At 41.9% G+C, this 19,690-nt stretch overlaps 1 protein-coding gene across 1 annotated transcript in view; it reads right to left on the bottom strand.

Moving 5' to 3' along the window:
• FAT4 (FAT atypical cadherin 4) overlaps window positions 1-19,690 on the bottom strand; it is a 236,424-nt gene that overhangs the window by 59,080 nt on the left and 157,654 nt on the right. The window contains exon 7 of the mRNA XM_019534025.1: window positions 1,992-2,172. Within this exon, the coding sequence (XP_019389570.1) occupies window positions 1,992-2,172 (181 nt within the window). The remainder of the gene's footprint in view (window positions 1-1,991; window positions 2,173-19,690) is intronic.

Raw genomic sequence — 19,690 nt, 5'->3', positions numbered from 1 at the left:
CATTCTATCTGGCCCATGGGGCCCCTAAAAATTTTATAAAATTAATATTTACCTGCCCCTGGCTGCCTGTCATGCAGCACTCGATGACTTGCCAAAACTCAGTAAGCAGCCCTCTGCCCAAAATAATTGCCCACTCCTGATTTAAAGGAACTTATATTTTATCAGCCTCCTGTGCATTTAAAGGAACAGCGATATAAGTGTTTGTATTCACAAAAGTTTAGTGGGAAGGGATTACCTACTAGCTTTCATGAATAGCACAGACTGATTAATAAGTAATACCAGACTGCTTTGCACTCCATTAACAACAAAACAACTCTCAGTGGGTAATGTTTAGCTTGTCACTTCCACTTAACATCTTCATTACTCTTGTCTCTGAAACTGGTTATTGCCAGTGCCCAACAGTAGAAATTTTCCGCAGTTAAGAAATGTGTAAGCTGAGTTGTACAAGTCATTTGGCACATAAAGCAACAATGCCAAACCCTGCCTTTATATCAGGTTTCTGAATGGGATAAAACAACTTACTTTTTGCCTTGTGTTGTTTTTGTATATTTGTCTGTCTAAAGGCAGTAGATAGTTGCGGATTTGTTCAATGAAACCAAAAGTGTGTTGGCAATAAGCCAAAAGTGTTTGCCACATGAACAGAAATGAATGGGACTGCAAGATGGGCAATGGTATTTCTGCATCTACAACTTACTCAACTTTCGATGGCTTGCAGCATCTGCTGTAGTGAAGAGATGTACCTTGGATGGCATTTTAACTGCTAATTAATATAGAAACATATTAATATAGAAATGATTAAAATTAGTATCATGAATCTACCTTTCAGACATGATATTATACATCGGTCCTGTAAAGCAGGGGTGCTCAACTCCCCAGCCTGCAGGCTAGACCTCACCCACAGAGAACCCATAAATTGGCTCACAGGTATCCCACAACTCCTTAAATTTGATGGTGTGTGGGAGTGGGGGAAGTGGTGGCAATTAACACTGCTACTGACCCCCTGCAGCCAAATTTCAAAGCCTCCCATGGCTGGCTCAGCCCCATCCAGGCTGGGAGAGCTCAAAGAGATTGAGCTTCTTCCTGTGTAGCTGGATTGAGCAGGGGCCTGACGCAGTTGTGTGGCAATGACCCAGCCACAGCTTGATGCATATTCCCGCATGGCTGCATCAACCCTGACTGGGTTGGCACAATGCAATGGATCAGGCCCAAAGACCAAAAAGGTTGGGCACCACTGATATAAAGTGTAACTAGTTTTCAAACTAGGTTTAAAATATGGCATGAAATCAGAACTTACTTAAGAGTCCTACAATACTATAATAGGAATGGTGAAATGTAAATCCTACTCAAATTCAAAAACCACCAAATTTAAATGCATCAGTCTTGTCAGTCTCTCAAATAAAATTTCTCTAATAATTTCCACCGCAATGCACAGAAATACTTTACAAATTCTTAATTACAAGTTTACAAACTTTATATCTAATTACATCTCATTTAATCTGAAGCTCAGGGCTGAAATGATCCCATTAAGTGTACCATTCATCTTTTTTTAAAGGCTATATAAATCTCTTAGGTGACAAATTTTTTGCCTGTTCCTTTTCACCAGGGACAGTCCCAGTCATTTTCATTTTTTTGACCTATATGATTGCATACAATACTCCAACTTATAGAGTTCACACCACATATTTATTCATATTTTCTATGTGTATGTAGACAGCCAGATTTTAAAAATTAGCAAATGTAGGGCAGAATTAAATTTTATTTGCTTTTAACTTGGCAGATTTTTAAATAAAATTTACAGTTCTGCGTATCCATGTTACCACCCTACATATTTATTAAAAATGCCAGGTTTCCCAAAATACGGTTAGTCCACACAAATCACCATTCTTTTGTGTTTCAAGTACTTCTGGTGTTGGTGATAAACAGTAGGAAAGCCATTCATCCTAAAGCAATGCACCACACAGTATTAAATATAGCAATAGACAAGGCCATACCTGATAACTGCATTAACTGAAGCATCGGCATCCGAGGAATTTACTAGCAAAATGTCTGTCCCTGTGGGTGCATCTTCTGGAATAGTGGTGGAGTACATATTAAAGGCAAATGTGGGGACATTGTCATTGACATCATCCACCGTGACAGCAATAGTTCCAGTGCCAGTAAGGGCAGGAGAACCTGAGGGGGGGAAATAAGATGTAAAATGCTAGAGGTTACACATACTACTATTCTTATACTGGATATGCCACTCTCAATTTACAAACTAACACTTGAACATGTCATGGTTCACAGAGCTGCAAAGCCTATTCAATCTATAGAATAGTACCAGTTTTGTGTGTAAAGTAGGCCATCTTAGTACAAAGTACAAATCATACAAAAAAGTTCTTACTGTCATTTAATGCAAGAAATATTTTGTAGAACAAGTTTGGTGGGGAAAGATGATCTAGAAAGAACATAGGAAGCCTAGTCTGTAATAATTAGGACCAGTTTGAACATGTGGTTGATTTTTATTTTTCTTTTCAAGTGGAAAAAACTGACAGCCTTGGAGACATAAACTCTTATATTTATTTTTCCACGGAAAAATAAAGCAGAAGCAGTGGCAATGATACTTCCCCCACTGCATTCCTTCAGTCTGTCACAACCCTAACCTAGAGAGACCTTCTTTGTGGGTGACAGAATAGCCCAACTTTCAGATTAATTCAAACTTGGATTTTTTACTGAAATTACCATAAATGGTATCATTTAGCACAAAGCAGGTAGAGTTTTTAAAGATGTGCATATTAGTTTACATAAAATCAGACTGAACTCATTTAGATTTTTTTTTTATTTACTGTTTATCTCCATTGGATTTGAACAACTCTAAAACAGGTACAATTCTTACATTTTTTCCTTTGACCAGTTGCTCTTTGAACACCCTTCTCTGTCCAATGCAACAAAGGGTCTGAAACAATGTTTCATAGTTACATTGTTTCATACTAGTTAGGGGTCAGAAGGGACCCAAACAGATCATCTAGTCTAACCCCCCGCCACTAGCCGGAGCACATGCTGGGATCACACAACCCCAGACAGGTATTCATCCAACATCTTTTTGAATTTACCCAAGGTAGGAGCGAAGACCATTTCCCTAGGAAGTTGGTTCCAGATCCTAGCCACCATAATAGTGAAAAAGTGCCTCCTAATCTCTAACTTCCGGCCATTGTTCCTCATCAACCCAGGTGCTGCTGGGAGGAAAAGAACCCTACCTATTTGCTGCTGATCTCCCCTAATGAGTTTGTAGGCAGCCATCAAATCCCCCCATAGCCTCTGCTTGCTGAGGTTGAACAGGTTCAGGTCCCTCAGCCTCTCCTCATAGGGCTTGTCCTGTTGCTCTCCAACCAAGCGGGTGGCCCTCCTCTAAACCCTCTCAAGGCTGGCCACATCCTTCTTAAAGTGCAGTGCCCAGAACTGAACACAATACTCCAACTGTGGCCTGACCAATGTCGTGCAGAGGGGGAGTATCACCTCTCTGGACCGGCTTGAGATGGATCTTCGGATGCATGGCAAGGTGCTGTTGGCTTTGCTGGCTGTGGTCTGGCATTGGCAGCTCATGTTCATCTTGGAGTCAATAATGACTCCAAGATCCCTTTCCGCCTCTGTGCTTTCAAGGGGGGAGCTCCTCAACTTGTATGTATGCTGTGGATTCCTTCTTCCCAGGTGCAGCACCCTGCATTTATCTACATTGAACCCTATCCTGTTACGATCCGCCCACTTCTGTAGTCTGTCTAAATCTAATTTCAGCTTCTCTCTCCCTTCGACCATGCCTACCTCTCCCCACATCTTGGTGTCATCAGCAAACTTGGACAATGTGTTTTTCACCCCCTCGTCCAAGTCACTGATGAAGATGTTGAACAGTATAGGCCCCAGGACCGAGCCCTGGGGGACCCCACTATTCACATCCTGCCAGGTCCCGTATGACCCATCCACCACCACTCTCTGGGTGTGCCCCATCAGCCAATTTTTGACCCATCCAACTGTGTAGGCATCAATGCCACACTCGCTCAATTTATGAATGAGAATGGGGTGAGAGACAGTGTCAAAGACCTTCTTAAAGTCCAGAAAGACTACGTCCACGGCAACACCGTCATCCAGGGATTTAGCTACCTGGTCATAAAAGGCCATTGGGTTGGTCTGGCAGGACCTGCCTTTGATGAACCCATGTTGATTTCCCCTGGGCATGATCTCCCCTGCTGGTCCCTCACAGATGTGATCCTTGATAATTTTTTCAAGGATTTTCCCCAAGACCGATGTGAGGCTTATGGGCCTATAGTTTCCTGGGTCCTCCTTTCTCCCTTTCCTATGAATGGGGACCACATTAGCTAGTTTCCAGTCTCCAGGCACCTGGCCCATGGACCATGATCACTCATAAAACCAGGCTAAGAGCACAATAATGACCCTCACCAGCTCTCTCAACATCAGTGGGTGAAGGGCATCAGGGCTCACAATTTTAAAAACATCCAGCCCTTCCAGAAGATCCCTAACTAATTCTGTGCAGACCTGAGGCCTGGCAGTGCTATCCCCAAGACTGCCCCTACCTGTGGTGGGAGAGCTGTCCTGGTCCCTGTCCAACAAAAGAGAGGCAAAGAACTTGTTAAAAATTTCAGCTTTCTCATCTGGCGTAGCCACAAGATTACCATTTGAGTCCCGCAGGGCTCCTACATTACCCGGTGCCCTCTTTGTACTCCCAATGTATTTGAAGAAGGACTTTTTGTTGTCCTTAATCCTGGTCGCTAGCCTGAGCTCTACCCCCGCCTTGGCCTTCCTAATGGCCCTCCTACACTCGTGGGCCAAGGAGTATTCCTCCTTTGTGATAGCCCCTCCCTTCCACCGGGTGTATGCCTCCCTTTTGGCCCTCAGGCAACCTCGAATCCCTTTGCTGAGCCATGGGGGTTTCAGAGCACTCTTACTCCCCTTCTTTCTCTCGGGGTTTGTCACACTCTGAGCCTGGAGGATCCTCCCCTTAAGGTACAACCATCCCTCGTGGATTCCCATATCCTCTACCTTTTTGGGCCCTCAGCACCTCCCCCACTAATCTCCTAAATTCCTAACGTTAATTTTACCGGTTTAAGAGATCTGAAAGCAATTCAATTTTCAACTTTGAACAATACTTTTCTCATGCGCCTGCAAGCAGAATCCCTTTCCCGGGGCCCCTGACACACATTGACAAAGACACCATGGGATTTGATCCCTGATCCAAATAATCCTGCCTCCTTCCCAACGTGCCTGCTAGGAAGAGCATTTTAGGATCAGAGAACAGATCCCAACTCTTCCCTTCTACTTGAAAGGAGAATGATCCTGAGCTCCCCCAGTGCTGGCAAGTTGAACATTGGTCTGGGTCAACAATCAGATCCAGCCTGGGATCACACCAAGAACTCACACTGGCCCCAGGAAGGTCTCAGGGCCAGTGCCAACAACCGATGATTGTTGGTGCTGGCCCCAGACCATACCACTCTCTACCTCTACTGTTGAAGTGTCCCTCTAAGAAAGAGAGAATTCAAGATATTCTGGGTCAGAGGCAGGAAACAAGAGGCAACTTGTTCATCTGGGGGATGGGAAACCTGGGTTCCAGTTCCTACTTTAAAGATTCTTTGCATTTTAACACTGAATTGTCCATTGACAACATACAATGCTCCTTGGAGCCAGGACTGGAATCAAGTTTCCCTTCTCTCAAGGGAGTGCCCTGGACTAAACATCACAGCCTTTTTTGCTTCTTCTCTTTAGCAAAAAAAGCCTTCTTTTCTACGTAGTAGAATAACTTCACCAGGAAAGGATGGTGTCTTGTGTCTATGACAGAATGGCCAGCTGCCAGATTGTTGGAGCCCATTCTTGGGAGGTAAAATAATGGGTTTGGATCATTTCCAACCAATGCTGATGGGATTGAACCCAAGTCTATCACACCCTGAACAAGAACTATTGAAGAAATTACTGAAGAATTATTAAAGATGACAGGGGTGAAACAACAATCCCCAATGCTTTTGACAGAAAATACCCATGCTACAATGTTTTGTGTAGAATTCAGTTCAGCCTACCACAGTGGGCCCTGAGGGCCATGGACAGATATGCATTTGCATCACAGATGTAACTTCTGTCCAACAGCCTTAGGAAAGTTGAATGAAGAAACATCTGGTTTGAGGCATGTGATAAATATTGAGCTACTTATCTTTGAGCAGATGCATCCAGCTCTGGATATACACAGAAGAACTGTAGGTGCCTAGGGAACTCTCCTGGTGAAAACTTAGATGCCTATGGGAACTTCATGCACTTAAGGCCTGGTTTCGTGTCTGAACCTAGATACCACACTTCTACCTAAATCCCATTTTAGGGAGGTTTATCCTTCTGTAGATCTGGGCCTACCTTATTTTTCTGAGTGTTTCTGTTTCTTTTTCTTCTGTATACAATACTATTCTCTTTTTCCCTCTTATAATTCTTAGGTAATGTCTACAAAACACATGTGATGTTGGGTTGAGATAGCCAGTATAGTTCTAAACAAGTTAGCTTGGGTTCTGGATGAATTTGCCAAAACATGAAAGTCCATACAGGGAGTGAGCATAAAACACAAAGGAACTCCATAAAACAGCTGCAAATTGAAACTTACCTAAGTCTTGCATGGTTCACTCTGAAGTCTGTAGATCAGACAGGCTGGATCATACCACTAGGTTGGACACTTACAAGATAAAGTGTAAATATTTGACCCCACTGATCTACACAATACACTTATTTTTTGGTTATATACTGAGGTAATTCCTTATGCCAATTACTACATTTTCAACCAGGAAATTAAATGAAGGCAATCAGTCAGACTCATTGGGTCCCCTGTTTTCAGTTTCATCATTTAGCCAAGCACTTACAGATAGAAAAGGCTGCAAAAGTGTTCTTGACTGCTAAAAGGTTGCTCATGAAGTGTTTATTATTGCTAAGTTAAATGAAACAGAAAAAGTCCTCAGTGGTATTTATTGTATGTGTCATCAAGTACTAGCCTTCCAAACGTATTTAATTGACACATTCACTAGACAGCTAATGAAATGCAAAATGTAAAGATATTAAATTTCACAGGTGATTAAGAATTTTATGCATATTACAAAAAAGAATCTAGAATAAGCCATATTTAAATAACTTTAGGAGTGTAACACCCTAGAAAAGAAAATTAATTCACAGTCCATTTTTAAAAAAGAAAATTGAGTGCTTGTTAACAGTGGTGTAGATTGACAACACTGGACCCTTATGTCCTCAGTTTATTCATAGAATGAGGCAAAAAAGCATAGCCAATGGCAACACCAACTTCTCCACAGTGCTCTGTCAATATAACTCTACACTAATCCACTGAGACCAAGAGTAATATGCTACAGTAGACCCTTTCTTACATGACTATTAAACCTTTGTCTTCAAAAGTGAACTGGTCAATAAGGATGTTAGTAAGTTCCAAATGTAATAGCTGTTTATGTATAAACTAGATAGAGATCACCAATTTATTCCACATAGAACACTGACCAGTCATTTGACAATAATGACTTTTGTATAGAATATTAAATGATAAACTGGAGAAGAAAACCTTTGTGGGGGAATTTCAGGTCTTAATGAAGTTGCTGGGAGGTCTGTGGTTAACTTAAGGGAGTCAGGATTTAATCCTCTACCATTATATATAAAGTCCGCTGAGATACCTAGTCACATTTAAAGTTTTTCTTGGGTATTTCAGGAATCTTTAGCTGGTGGTAGATGAACACTGAAAACAATGGAGGAGTTTTAGTCTTGACCCTGTTTATTCTGTAGCTGAAGTAAAGACACAATGGCCCAACTTTTAGGCAGGGTAGATTTGCGCCTTTTAAAGACTAACTAAAGACACATCAGCTTTTGTGCCAGTGTTTTTTTGGTTCCAGGTACATTCCTTATTCATGCAACTAATTCCCTTGTAATCAGTAAAAGTACTTGCATGAGGCAGGGTTGAAAAATTGGGTGCTTGGTTAGGATTTTCCAGCCTATTGGGTGCCTTGCTGAAACCTGTATCATTCAAGCCCCTAAAAAGCAATTAAGGCAAATGTGAATGCTGTTGCTCACTGCTTTTTACATCTTACTATTAAAGCTAAGAGGATTGCCATGCTACAAAAGTGGATATGCTAATTCCCTGGGCAAATGAGCAAGATGAAATAGGAACACACTTAGTTGCCTCCTGCATAGAACATTATTTATTAGTTTGCAGATCTTCAATGTTCTATTTCCTTCAAAAACTAGAGCAGGGTGGCCAACCTCCTGCACAAGTGCCATAAATGGTACAGGCAGCCTTTGCTGGTGGCATATAGCAGACTGGGGTGGGAGGAGGGAGCACTGTGGGAGATAGGGCAGGGAGCACAAAACAAAACAGCAGATTGGGCAGCAAACATAGAAAACGAAATGGGAAGCAAAGTAGCAGATGAGGCAGGAAGCACAGGGCTAGGAGCAGAAAGCAGAGTAGCAGGTCTATTACAGGGAGGAGAAAGAATGGCACTCAGGGCTAATTCATGGCATGCGTCACAAAAAGGTTGGCCTCCACTGAACTAGTTTCCAAAACTGTTTTGTCTTAGCAACAATGGTACAAGGTGCATCAACTTCTGATACAGCCGCTACTTGCAGTATCAGAATGACTGTTTTGTGTTTTTACTGCTCACTGAGAGAAAAAAATATTAATTTAGCTGTTAGCAATACACAAGCTTGCCTTTCCTCAGTTCATAATCAAATATAATTCTCATTCAACTTCGATGGGAAAATTCAAGAACTTACTTTAGTTTCTTTTCTGTTTATCCAAAATTGCTGTTATTTTTCTAAGTAAAAATTTCACCTCCATATCTTAATTTCCATACAACACTGTAAATGGTTGTAAATTAATGTGTAGTCCTTACAGTTTTCACTCTGTTGAAACTGAATGATTATCTTATGGGCTGCATTTTTGCAGCTGCCTAGAAATATGAGGAGGACATTATAAACAAAGTCATTTTCAATGGAAAAAGCAGCAACTTTGGGTCAAAATCTGCAGTCTTTAATCCACCAAGAATTCTTATTGCCTCCAGTAGGAGTTCTCTTTAAGAAAGGAGCATGGAATTTGATGCTTGGCAATTTGGTGACTCGGCTGTTTCATAAAACATAGATGTCATACTTGTGGTAATAAATTTAATTCCCATGGTCAGGCCAAGTTTCCAGGTTTCTGAGTTTGCTTTGATCACAAATCTTTCAATAGAAGATTCTTCTTACTACTTGTCAGATGACCTTGGACCTTTTCTTTATATTTTCCTAGATATTGTTCATAATTAGGTTTAATCATTTAACATAACTTTAGCTATAATAGTCTTGATCCACTATGTCCAAAATGTAACTGGTAGAATCTATGATAGTGTTACAGAGAAAAATCATATTTCAGGCACAAAAAATTTGCAGCTAAACAAATTCTGTGGAAAAAATAAAACGTTGTGCCTGATTCTTACAGAATGAACTGAATCCAGCAGATGTAAATTATAACAGATGTACTAAATTTACCAAAAAATCCTAACAGTATATCTGTTTCAGAAACATAAAATATCAAAGGTATTAAACTAATTATATTGAGCTTATTTCAAACTCACTGTATAGAGTATATTACTTTCCCTATTAGTGTATAGAATGTGAATTAAATAATTGACATAACTGAAAAAATCTTCCTTAAAACCTGTTAATTAATGTGCAAGCAATTTAATGAATCATACAATCCTGACAAGTAACAGTCCTTCAATAAGCAAGAAAGTGTACGTAGGATCCTGAATCATAAAATAGACTGTTAAATCAAAGTTTAATTAACCATGTATTGCTGACAATAATTTTACATGAACATCTACTGTAACTCATTGGGATTCCAAAATTGCAGAGGTTTAATATTCAACTGAAATGCCAATATAATGAAATTTTAAGTATACTACACTTTGGGGAATCCTATACTTACAGCAATCTTCTATCTAAATTTCTGGGGAATAATATGGTATTTTCACTAGCGTGTACTGGTGCACACAAGGTCCTATTATGATGAATAAAAGCTAATTGAATCCCCACACACTGCTGAAAATGGGGTCCCCAAAGATTTTTAATTTTGTTAAGGAAATAGGTTTATATTTCCCTGGCTTCTGTACAAAGTCATTGATTTTGATCTGCAGAAGCAGTTTCGAAGCTTGGCCCTGACTCAGGAGAACATTGAAGCAATTGCTCAAGACCACCCATCCAGAGGAAAATACTTAAGGTTAGATCCATGAAAGAATGTAGGTCTCTGAATCCAACAATAGACTACACAGGTCTGTATGAGGCACCCAAGTTCCCTATAAGACATGTGCAGAGAGTTAGGCATCTCAGAAAGGTGTTAACAACAGTCAGTATCCTAGGAAGGAAGTCAGCAGGAAAAAGTTACAACATGAATGTGTCATTAGGAGCTTAGGCATCTATGGGTATTAAGGAAGATCTTACATCAGATCAGCTTCACAGACCCAAAGACATTCCTGAATCCAGGCATCTAAGTAGTTATTTTAAAAAATGGATGAATGGCCATTCCTATCTATCCTAATATAATAAAAGACATTGTCTGTCTGTCTGTCCATAATGCTTCTGCCCAACTGCACATGTAGCCAGGCTGGGCCAGCTGAGTTAAAACGGGAGCCCCTCTGCTGGTGTCGCCTCCTCCTGCAGCCTCCAGTGCAGTGGCTCCCCCCACCTCACCTCCACAGAGGCAAAAAAAAATTTTAAAAAATTGCCACGAGCACTTTACAAGTGGTGGGGCTAGCTGAGGAAATGTGGGAACCTCTCTGTTGGACCTGCCTCCTCCTCCAGCCTCTAGTACGGCTACTCCCTCTGCCCCAGTTCCACAGAGACTCTTTTTAACAGTGTTCCCGCTCTTTTTAAGGCCTCTGATTGCAGTCCAGGTGGGTTTTTTAAATTTCCCCACATGTCTGGGATTTTCCTTTGTTCCATTGGTGGGAGCAGGGGGAGGGCAATTGGAGGCAGCAGGGAGCACACATGGACCTGCCAGTAGCCATATGGTGCTCCCTGGTGGCTCCACTTGCTTCCCCCTGCTCCCACCCCCAAAACACCACAAAATCCTGGACATTTGGTCAGGGTGGAGACAGCAGCTGTGACAGGGCTGCAGGGGAGGGAAGGGTTCCCTGCCTTTCCAGCAGGGGAAAGCGGTGGGCACAGTGCAGGCACCAGTGCCTGTGCTCAAAGGGGCTGCCTGGGGAGGTGGGGGGAAGGAGCGGGGAAGGGGGAAAGGGGCCCTGTCCAGGTTGCTCACAAGGCACTGCAGTCTTATCCCTGGGTGGGGGTGCCCAAGCCTCCCCTCCTCTTCTTTCAGCCTGTGTTGGGACTGGACACGCTCTGCCACCACCTGCATGAATTGGAGCCACCACACTCTGGCCTGGACAGGACAGGTACAGCTGGGGCCTTCCAGCAGGGATGGAGGGGTAGGGGGCTGCGGGAATGAGGGGCACCAGGGAGAAAGTGTGGGGGGGTGTGGGTTGGGAGTGCAGGGGGCACTGGCAGCACAAGGGGGCTATGGGTCAGGAATGAGGGGCACCAGCAGGGATGGGGGTGGGGGTTTGTGAGTCAGGAGTGAGGGGCACCAGGGTGGGGCAGGGGACTGTGGGTTGGGAGTGTGGGGGGCACTGGCAGTGGGTCAGGAGTAAGGCTGAAAACAGTTTGGGAGAAACCTGGTTGAAAGTAGTATCAGGCTCAACTGATTTGGCTCAGGTTGGTTTATGCAATGTCTGTCTCAGACACCTTGCTGGTTTAAGATAAACCAGATACCCCCAGCATCCTGGCACACTCTCTGGGCTGGGCAGGGCTCTCGGCTCTACAGGAGAGCTGGCCCCTCCCCTCTGCTCCCTGGTTGGAGCATCAGAGACTGCAGGTAAAGCAGGATCTGCCTCACTTCCTCCTGTTCTACACGACCTTCTTGCTCACTGTTGAAGCAGGGCTTCCTCCCACTCTCATGTCCCACAGCACAGACCCCAGCCCCATGGACCTTAGGCATATGCTATGCTAGCTAATGCTGAGAGATGTCTATGTGTGCGTGTCTCCAATTTCATTGGGGCAGGCAGACAGAATAATGACTGCTTAGGGTTTTTTGGAGCTAATCAACAGATCAGCTGGTAAGCTGTTTAAGAACAGTTTGAAGTAATGGAGAGAGGCTATTGTTTTGCTGACTGGGTAATAAACACTGTTATCAACCGCCTAGTGGCTTGCTCACCTGTCAGTTTGCTGCAGACAGTACAAAGAAGCAAGGGAGGAAGATTGAAAAAATCTATATCATCAACAGATGCATGCACTGCACACCCCTCCCCCTCCCCTTGCCTCAGAGTGCTAGCAGGGGGCTGGGGGCTGCCAACACTCCTGCCCTTCAGCAGCCAGTGGGGAAAAGCCTAGGCAGACCTCCCTAATCAGAGGTCCTGCAGGGGCCTGGCCATGCCCCCTCCTTCAGCTCAGCACTCTGGAAGGGAAGGGAGGGCTGTTCTAGCACTCCTGGGCTACTAGTCAAAGCCACTGTAGGTATGTGCCTGAATTTCCTCAGTCCAGACAGAATGTCTGTGTGGTTACAAACCAGTTCAGCCTAGCCAGGTTAGACTAACCTACAAAGATTGAATAAATTCAGGCTCAAGCTTTTGAATGTCTATCCCTAGTCTGTGTAATAGTTCTGTCTCAGATCATTCACCAAGGCTGTGAGAACCCTGAGTTATACTTTGTCCTCAGTCTGAAGGGATTCAAATCTGTATCTCCCACCCTCCAGAGAAATGCCGTAATCACCTGCCTACAGGATGTTCTCTCTATTGTCCCAGAGGCAGTGTGCCCCTGAGCTGAAATGAATGTAGAATTAACTAGGCCTTCTCTGCAGAGAGGAGAAAGGGTCAAAACAAGTCCATAAACCTAGAGAACTCATCTGGAGAGAGGAGACTCCAGTTCTGGTCCCTGTACTAAAGACTATTTACAAACTTTCATTTCAAGGAATAAAATCTTTGACTGCTAGGAATGATTCCAGGAGAACTATAGACAATCGGCCTGTGACTGCCCCTGGTCTGGTGAAAGCATAGGCTGCTTCAATTCCCTCTTTCTGGGGGGACTGGAGCAGTAGAGGAAAGATCCCTGCCTGCTTGTCACAATGGGGACTGCAGTGTGAGAAGTTGGCAAGTACTTGCTACTTCTTCCTCTTGGCTTCAGGCACTGAAACTGATCAGACTGAGCCCTGTTGCACCATCTACTCCAAACACTCAGGGCTCCAGTGTGAGGAACAGACAGGGACTTTTGGTCTGCTTTTGGGACAGCCTCCCAAAACCCAGATCCCACCATCCTCAGTCCCCATTGCAAACCTCATTGCCTAGTCAAGCAGTGGGGGAGCAGCTGATGGCTGTTCCTTCCCTTCCCTCCCAGGCCACAGAATGGGAAGGCAGCAGCTGCCCCTGTACCTTCTCCACGCTGGAGTCACCTTGGTCTTAGGGAGGCCCAGGAATGTTTTACCAGCTCAACTGCTCCTGGTCCCTAGGAGGAGTTAAGTCAGGGGAAGGCAGGCAGATGTTCTGTCTCCCAGGAGAAACTCTCTCAGGAGTGATTTAACCCTGGTTGTTCCCATGTTATTTTTTCTCCTAGAGCTGCCATTTTCACTCCAGGAGGAAAAAATTTAACATCCGCACACTTTTGTTTTCTATCAACAGAATGGCGATTCTACTGGTACAAACTGAATGTCTGCACATGGCCTTACGTTAATCAGTCATTGCAAATGCAAATGCTAACATCTACCCTGCAGATGCAGGTGGCTTTGGATGCAGCAAGCTACCGATCAGGAACTATTCAACCACTATTATTCAACTGAATGGGGAGAAAAGTTTTCCTGGATGCCAGGGATCAAGGCCACTGAAGGATATATGGGAGGCAAGGGATCTGCCAGTTTCAGCTTCCTGGTGAATCTCTGAAGAAGGTTCCCCCTGTCCTACCCATCCAAGTATGTGTGCTCTGGCCTTGATGTAAATGAATCACATTTGATGCTGCTTCCATTGCGATAGCGCAGACTACTTTCAAGTGAGAATGTGACCTTTTATCAATTACTCATAGCAACCTTAGTAATATTAGTAATATTTTGGCTTTCTTGGTTCTTTTTAAGAGTGACATTCCTTTGTGGCATCACACTTTTCACTATTTCTCTGGTATTTTTTTACTTACAATTTTAAAAAGTAAAAGCCTACAGAACTCACAGTAACTCAAATAACCAGGCTGAAAAGTTTCTTTGTAAGACAGGAGGCCAGACATTCATTAAACAATTAATGTAATATACAGGAAATCAATGCTAGCTCTCAATGAAAAAAATGTAGCTGATTAGTTTTGACATCTAAATGATTACAAAATCTTTGAACTGTGAGGGAGTGTAGTAGTATTTAATTTGCTATCCTCTGATTGTCAGTTAAATAATCAGTGTGCTGTATCCCACAGTGTGGAATACAAGATTTGCATTTTATCCAATGGTTGTTAAATATAAGGTGCATAACTAGGAACTGAAATGTTTGCATTCTAGTTACCAGCCCTAGGTACACTTCAAGCAGAAATTCAGACATACGCCCTGGGCCTGGTATGAAATAAAAAGGAAAAAAGGGTGCAATAAACAGGAAACTTGGGATTGCGGTAGGACATCTGGCATCTTCAGCAATACAAAGTGCTGGGTTCAGAAAGATAGTCATTTCTCATTAAAGCACTTCCAACAAATTAGACCTCACCTAGTTAAAAAGAAATAAAGAAAAAGAAAAAAATGCACTCTTCCAGATTCTGTCCCATTTCAATACTATGGGAAAAACTGGTAACAGCCACAGAAGCTGCTATAGAGCTAGTGCTAATTCCCACCTTGTGTTAGTGATCCGTTCCTTTAATGGGAAGTCTGAGGGAAGTCAGAGCTGTAGGGAGGTGAAGAATATATGTGGGAACCTACACACTGGGATGCAGCAAAGGCCAGGTGCGATATCTGCTAACTTTTGCTGCTTGCTCCTGCCTCAAGCAAGGGTGAGTTGGATGAGACTCAAACTGTCATTTTTCCCCTGTGCAAACAAATGGTTGGGGTGATTTCTCTGTATCTATACTGACAGCAGGAAAATCAACTTTAGAAGTAGAACAGTTTGGGTTTTTTTAATCTGGTAAAGTTAGAACCAGAATTACACGGAAATGACTTGCAGATAATGTCATAGTGGGCAAAGTATAGATTAGTAGGGCTGTACCTCACAGAATTTCCACTTTCAAGACACAGAAAAACAGCACAGGGTAGAATCTGACCACATGCATGCGGCTTTTTGAAACAATTTCATCATAACTTATTTGTGGGTGCTCTTTGCTCCAGTGCTTACGAGTTACATAGCCACACCAAATCTATGCAACTAAATATTTTCGCACTTTTACCACTGCATATCCATTCCACACACACATATGTTAAAGCAATGCGAAAGAATCAAGCACAACACTATCTACTTTAATGTATGCTCAGCTCTAAATACTGTCACTTTATTTGGGCACAAAAGGAAAAATGACTAGCAAAATATTTAGTGAATCAAGAGCAATTAAAAGGAAACAGTCCAAGGAAACTGATGGGTGCCATATCTAAGGCTTTAAGAAGAATTTTAAATAGATCAAAAGGAAATTCAGAAACACCTCAAATTAGAATACCTCAGCTACAGGGTACTGTAAGCACAGAGAAAAAAACAAAACAATGAAACCAAGCATGCACAAAAAAGAAATGCTGTGCAGTCTGTTATCTACCAACTGCTTTGAAAGAAGAATAGGTTCTATCACATATTTTACAATTTTGCAAATATTCTTTTCAAAAACTAAGACCCAAATGTCTTTGTAAGAATTTCAAAATTGTATTGGAGATTAACAACAGCTTATAAATAAAAAGGCGGAGATAAAATAAAATTAAAATATAAAATACATAATAAAATAACATGAATGAGACTAAATGATTAATTAAAGTTCAAACTGCAGGCAGATTACAGTTCTATTGTGGGCTCTTGTAAATTAAACGCAGCATTATCCTGAAAATTGCAAAGCGATTAAAGAGAAATGGAATTTTTGCTGAACTGAAATCTGTTGCTTTGCAACAAAGCTGATTCCAGTCCTGCAGTCAAACATTCAGTGAATGGCTCTCCAGACTGGAAGTTGTGTGTGTTATTAGAAAGCATTAACTTTTTCATGGAGTAAACAAGGGTTTTCTCACAGTGGAGCAGCCAATCTTTTAAAGTGCATTAAAGGCAGAAAAGCTGTACTGGATACTACACTTTGGCATGTTTTTTAAAGAGGTATAGAGATGAAGTAAGCAGTCTACAGTCATTATGAAGCTATATCTTAGAGTCTTTGCAACTTGGTTTGCAATATGAATTTAAATGGAAATGAACAATCATCCTAAACACAAAGGGGAATGTACAGTATATGCAAAATCTGGTGGGACTCACTCTTTCATTATTACAGGGAATTAACATAAAGTTTTACCTGAACCTTTTTTGTTTTCTTCTACCTCAAAAACAGCTTCTTACTACTTCAGACTTCCATATAATTAAATTTCTTTGGGAAAAAAATGTGAATGTGATCCAAACTGGGATGAAAAGTTAAAATGTCTAATGTTTCTCCAGAAGTGAAATTTTATAATAATCCATTTCAGGAATAGCTAGACAAAATGTGACCATTGGGCTTGTGGGAGTCTGGACAAGATGGGAACCTGGACTTTATAGTAGCCTGGCAAGAGCCTGGAACTTCAGTTTCTGAGGAGATGGGTCGGCAGAGACATGGAAATCAGTCAGATTTTCACTGCAAATTGATATATGCTCAAAGGATAGTTTTGTATTAAATGGTCGTTGGAGATGATATAAATCTTGACCTTCATGCCCTACATGCAGCAGTCTCTGAATAAGCTTCACGTTTTTTTTATTTAAAATTTTTGCTAAAATCAACATATTTTCATAAATTGTTTCACACACTGTAAATTAGAATTTTCTTATAGGAAAAAGTGCTCTGGAACAAAATTTCTGACCTAAGAAATTTAAAATCTGTATTTCACAGGACCCAAATTATTTTGGAGAAACACCATTGTCTAATCTTTGTATCCATGTATGATCGATCTATTCCTGAAAGAAAGAGTTAAAGTAGCATTTCTTATTTATATTTTCAAATAACATATCTTTTAACTTGTTTTTATGAAAAATATTAATATATCGTGTCGATTGAGTGGAACGTACTGATGTATGTTTTTGTGTGATTATACTGCAGAACTGAAGGTATGAAACTACAACTATAACTCAGAATTCAAATAGATTTTGCAGAGGCTGAGGTCAAGGAGTGGAATTAACCTCTCACAACCCATTGATAGTTTTAGAGAATATCACAGAATTATTTAGTGATTAAAACCACAACTGGATACACGAAGGAAAACTGAAAGAAAATAAATTGGTTAATCCAAATCCTTATGAAATCACAAAGATTCTTAAAGCCTTTGCATCTTAGCATGAAAGCTTTCAGCTGAACTTGCTATTTTACAAATGTTCCTGATGATAGATATTTCCTGATCCTGCTGCCCCTGGAAGACAAGATTAAAGGCTAGGAATATGGTTTGAGGAGGTTGCAACTTACTGGCAATGACTGAGTCAGCACAGGTCATCTTTCTTTTGTAGTATGTTCCACTTGATGAAGAACTACCCTTCTAGGCATTTCTAGCATCACTGTTGGGACCCTGCTGTCCTTCCCACATACAAGATCTATGTTGACTGGGAATCGGGTTCTCCCTGTTGTATCAGGAACAACCTTTTCTCATCTTTTTCAGTTCCAATCATAGGTACCGACCGATGCTCTGGGGCATAAGCACCCTCCAAAAAAAGTTAGTGGGTGCTTAGCACCTATGAGCCACATGGGGCAAGCGGGATTGAAGTAATGTGCTGCCTCTTCTGGGCATGTGTGGGGCTCAGTACAGGAATGCAAAAAAAAAGAAAAACAAACAGCACTCACCAGCAAAAACCAAAGTCGGTTTTTGGTTCCAATTCTAGGTTACAAAGAAACCAGGCCCCTACTGAATGAAAGCTGCACTGAATCTGTCAATTAGTAACCAGATGAAATTGATTATCTAAATTATATACTGTGTTTTATGTACCACCGAGAGGAAAGCAAAAGATTCCATTTATCCAGGCCGGTCTGGTCAGAGGATGCCTGGGGATAAATAGATTTATGCTGGGACCTTGTAGGCCTGTACCACATCCCTGCTGTTAGGAATGGCTGCCCACCTGCTCCTGCTTCCATGAGCTAAACCTGGAAATGCATTAGTGAAGCTGCTCTGGAGATGTCCCTTACAGCCACTCTCAAGCACTCTGCAAAAATCAGAAGAGCAGCTCCAGAGGGAGGAGGCAGCTTCATTACCACATTTCTCAGTTTGGCATATGCAAAAGGAAGTGGATGAATGGTATGCTCAGAAGTGGGTTCCCTTCAGAGTGGCAGGGATGAAGCATAGACATTCCCTTAATGAGAGAAGACTGAATCCAAGTCCCTTGATAATAAAGGCAACCACAGCCCTGTGTTAAAACAGCCATAATCAGCCATAAAGCAACCTTCCTCTGTGTCCAAGGAGACTGAGTCCACACAAAAGGGGAGCGAAAGGGATGCACTCCTTACAGGGGTCCAAGCTTTTCTTTCCCTATATGGTCCAGGTAAAGACCCCCACAACATCTGAGGGTGGAGCAGGGATGTCAGCCAGGGAATAAGAAGGCATTCTGAAAGCAGAAGTTCCCATTCCAATAGCGGACCAGTTCTGCCTAAAAATCAATGATCCCTCTATTATTTTATTTGATCCAAATGATTTATAGATTTTATAACAATTTATAGGAATTGTCATTTGAAAACTCCAAATCAAATTGATGGGTTCTTCGGCGTCATTATGGTGTGATGTTTCATGACAGGGACAAAAATGAGGTTTTATGCCATACTGAAATGAGACTACCTACTACCATCATACTGTTTGTGATTACATGTGGTCTATTAACAGTAAGGACTTTTATTACATTTTTTTTTTAATACTGGATTTATCAAGATCTAAATATAGCTTGGAAATAAGTAAAATGAAGCAGAACTTGTAGTACAGTAATTACCAGACTTACTTCAAAAGACTCAAAGTGAGTTCCAAGTAACTGAGTCTTTTTACTTCTAAAGATTCCTTAAACTTGCTGTTATAGGCTGACTGGAAGTGTGACAGATGACATGTTCCTATAATTTCTCATCTTTTTCATTTAAAAAAACCGCTGTCAAGTGAATTTTAAAATTTAGGAAGATGAAGAACTGTAAAAGTGGGCTGGCTTCAATGACAGTGGGAGATCTCTTCCAGCCCTGCTTTCTTGTGATCCTATAATCCTATGATCATCCCCAGGTCTCATACCTAATGTCCAGACTTCCCATTTTAAAATATGTTTAATTTTCTGGGATTTTCTGACCTAAAGACTTGTTCGTGACTGCTATCAGATTCTGGTCCACTATTGTAAAAGTTTTCATAGATTCATAGACGCTAGGGTCAGAAGGGATCTCAACAGATCATTGAGTCTGCCCCCTGTATAGGCAGGAACGAGTGCTGGGGTCAGATGACCCCAGGCAGATGCCTATCCAGCCTTCTCTTAAAGATGTCCAAAGT

Source organism: Crocodylus porosus, unplaced genomic scaffold (assembly GCF_001723895.1).
Source record: "Crocodylus porosus isolate Cpor-Errol unplaced genomic scaffold, CroPor_comp1, whole genome shotgun sequence".
NCBI classification, from domain to species: Eukaryota; Metazoa; Chordata; order Crocodylia; family Crocodylidae; genus Crocodylus; species Crocodylus porosus.
This window is presented reverse-complemented; position numbering and strand designations above follow the sequence as displayed.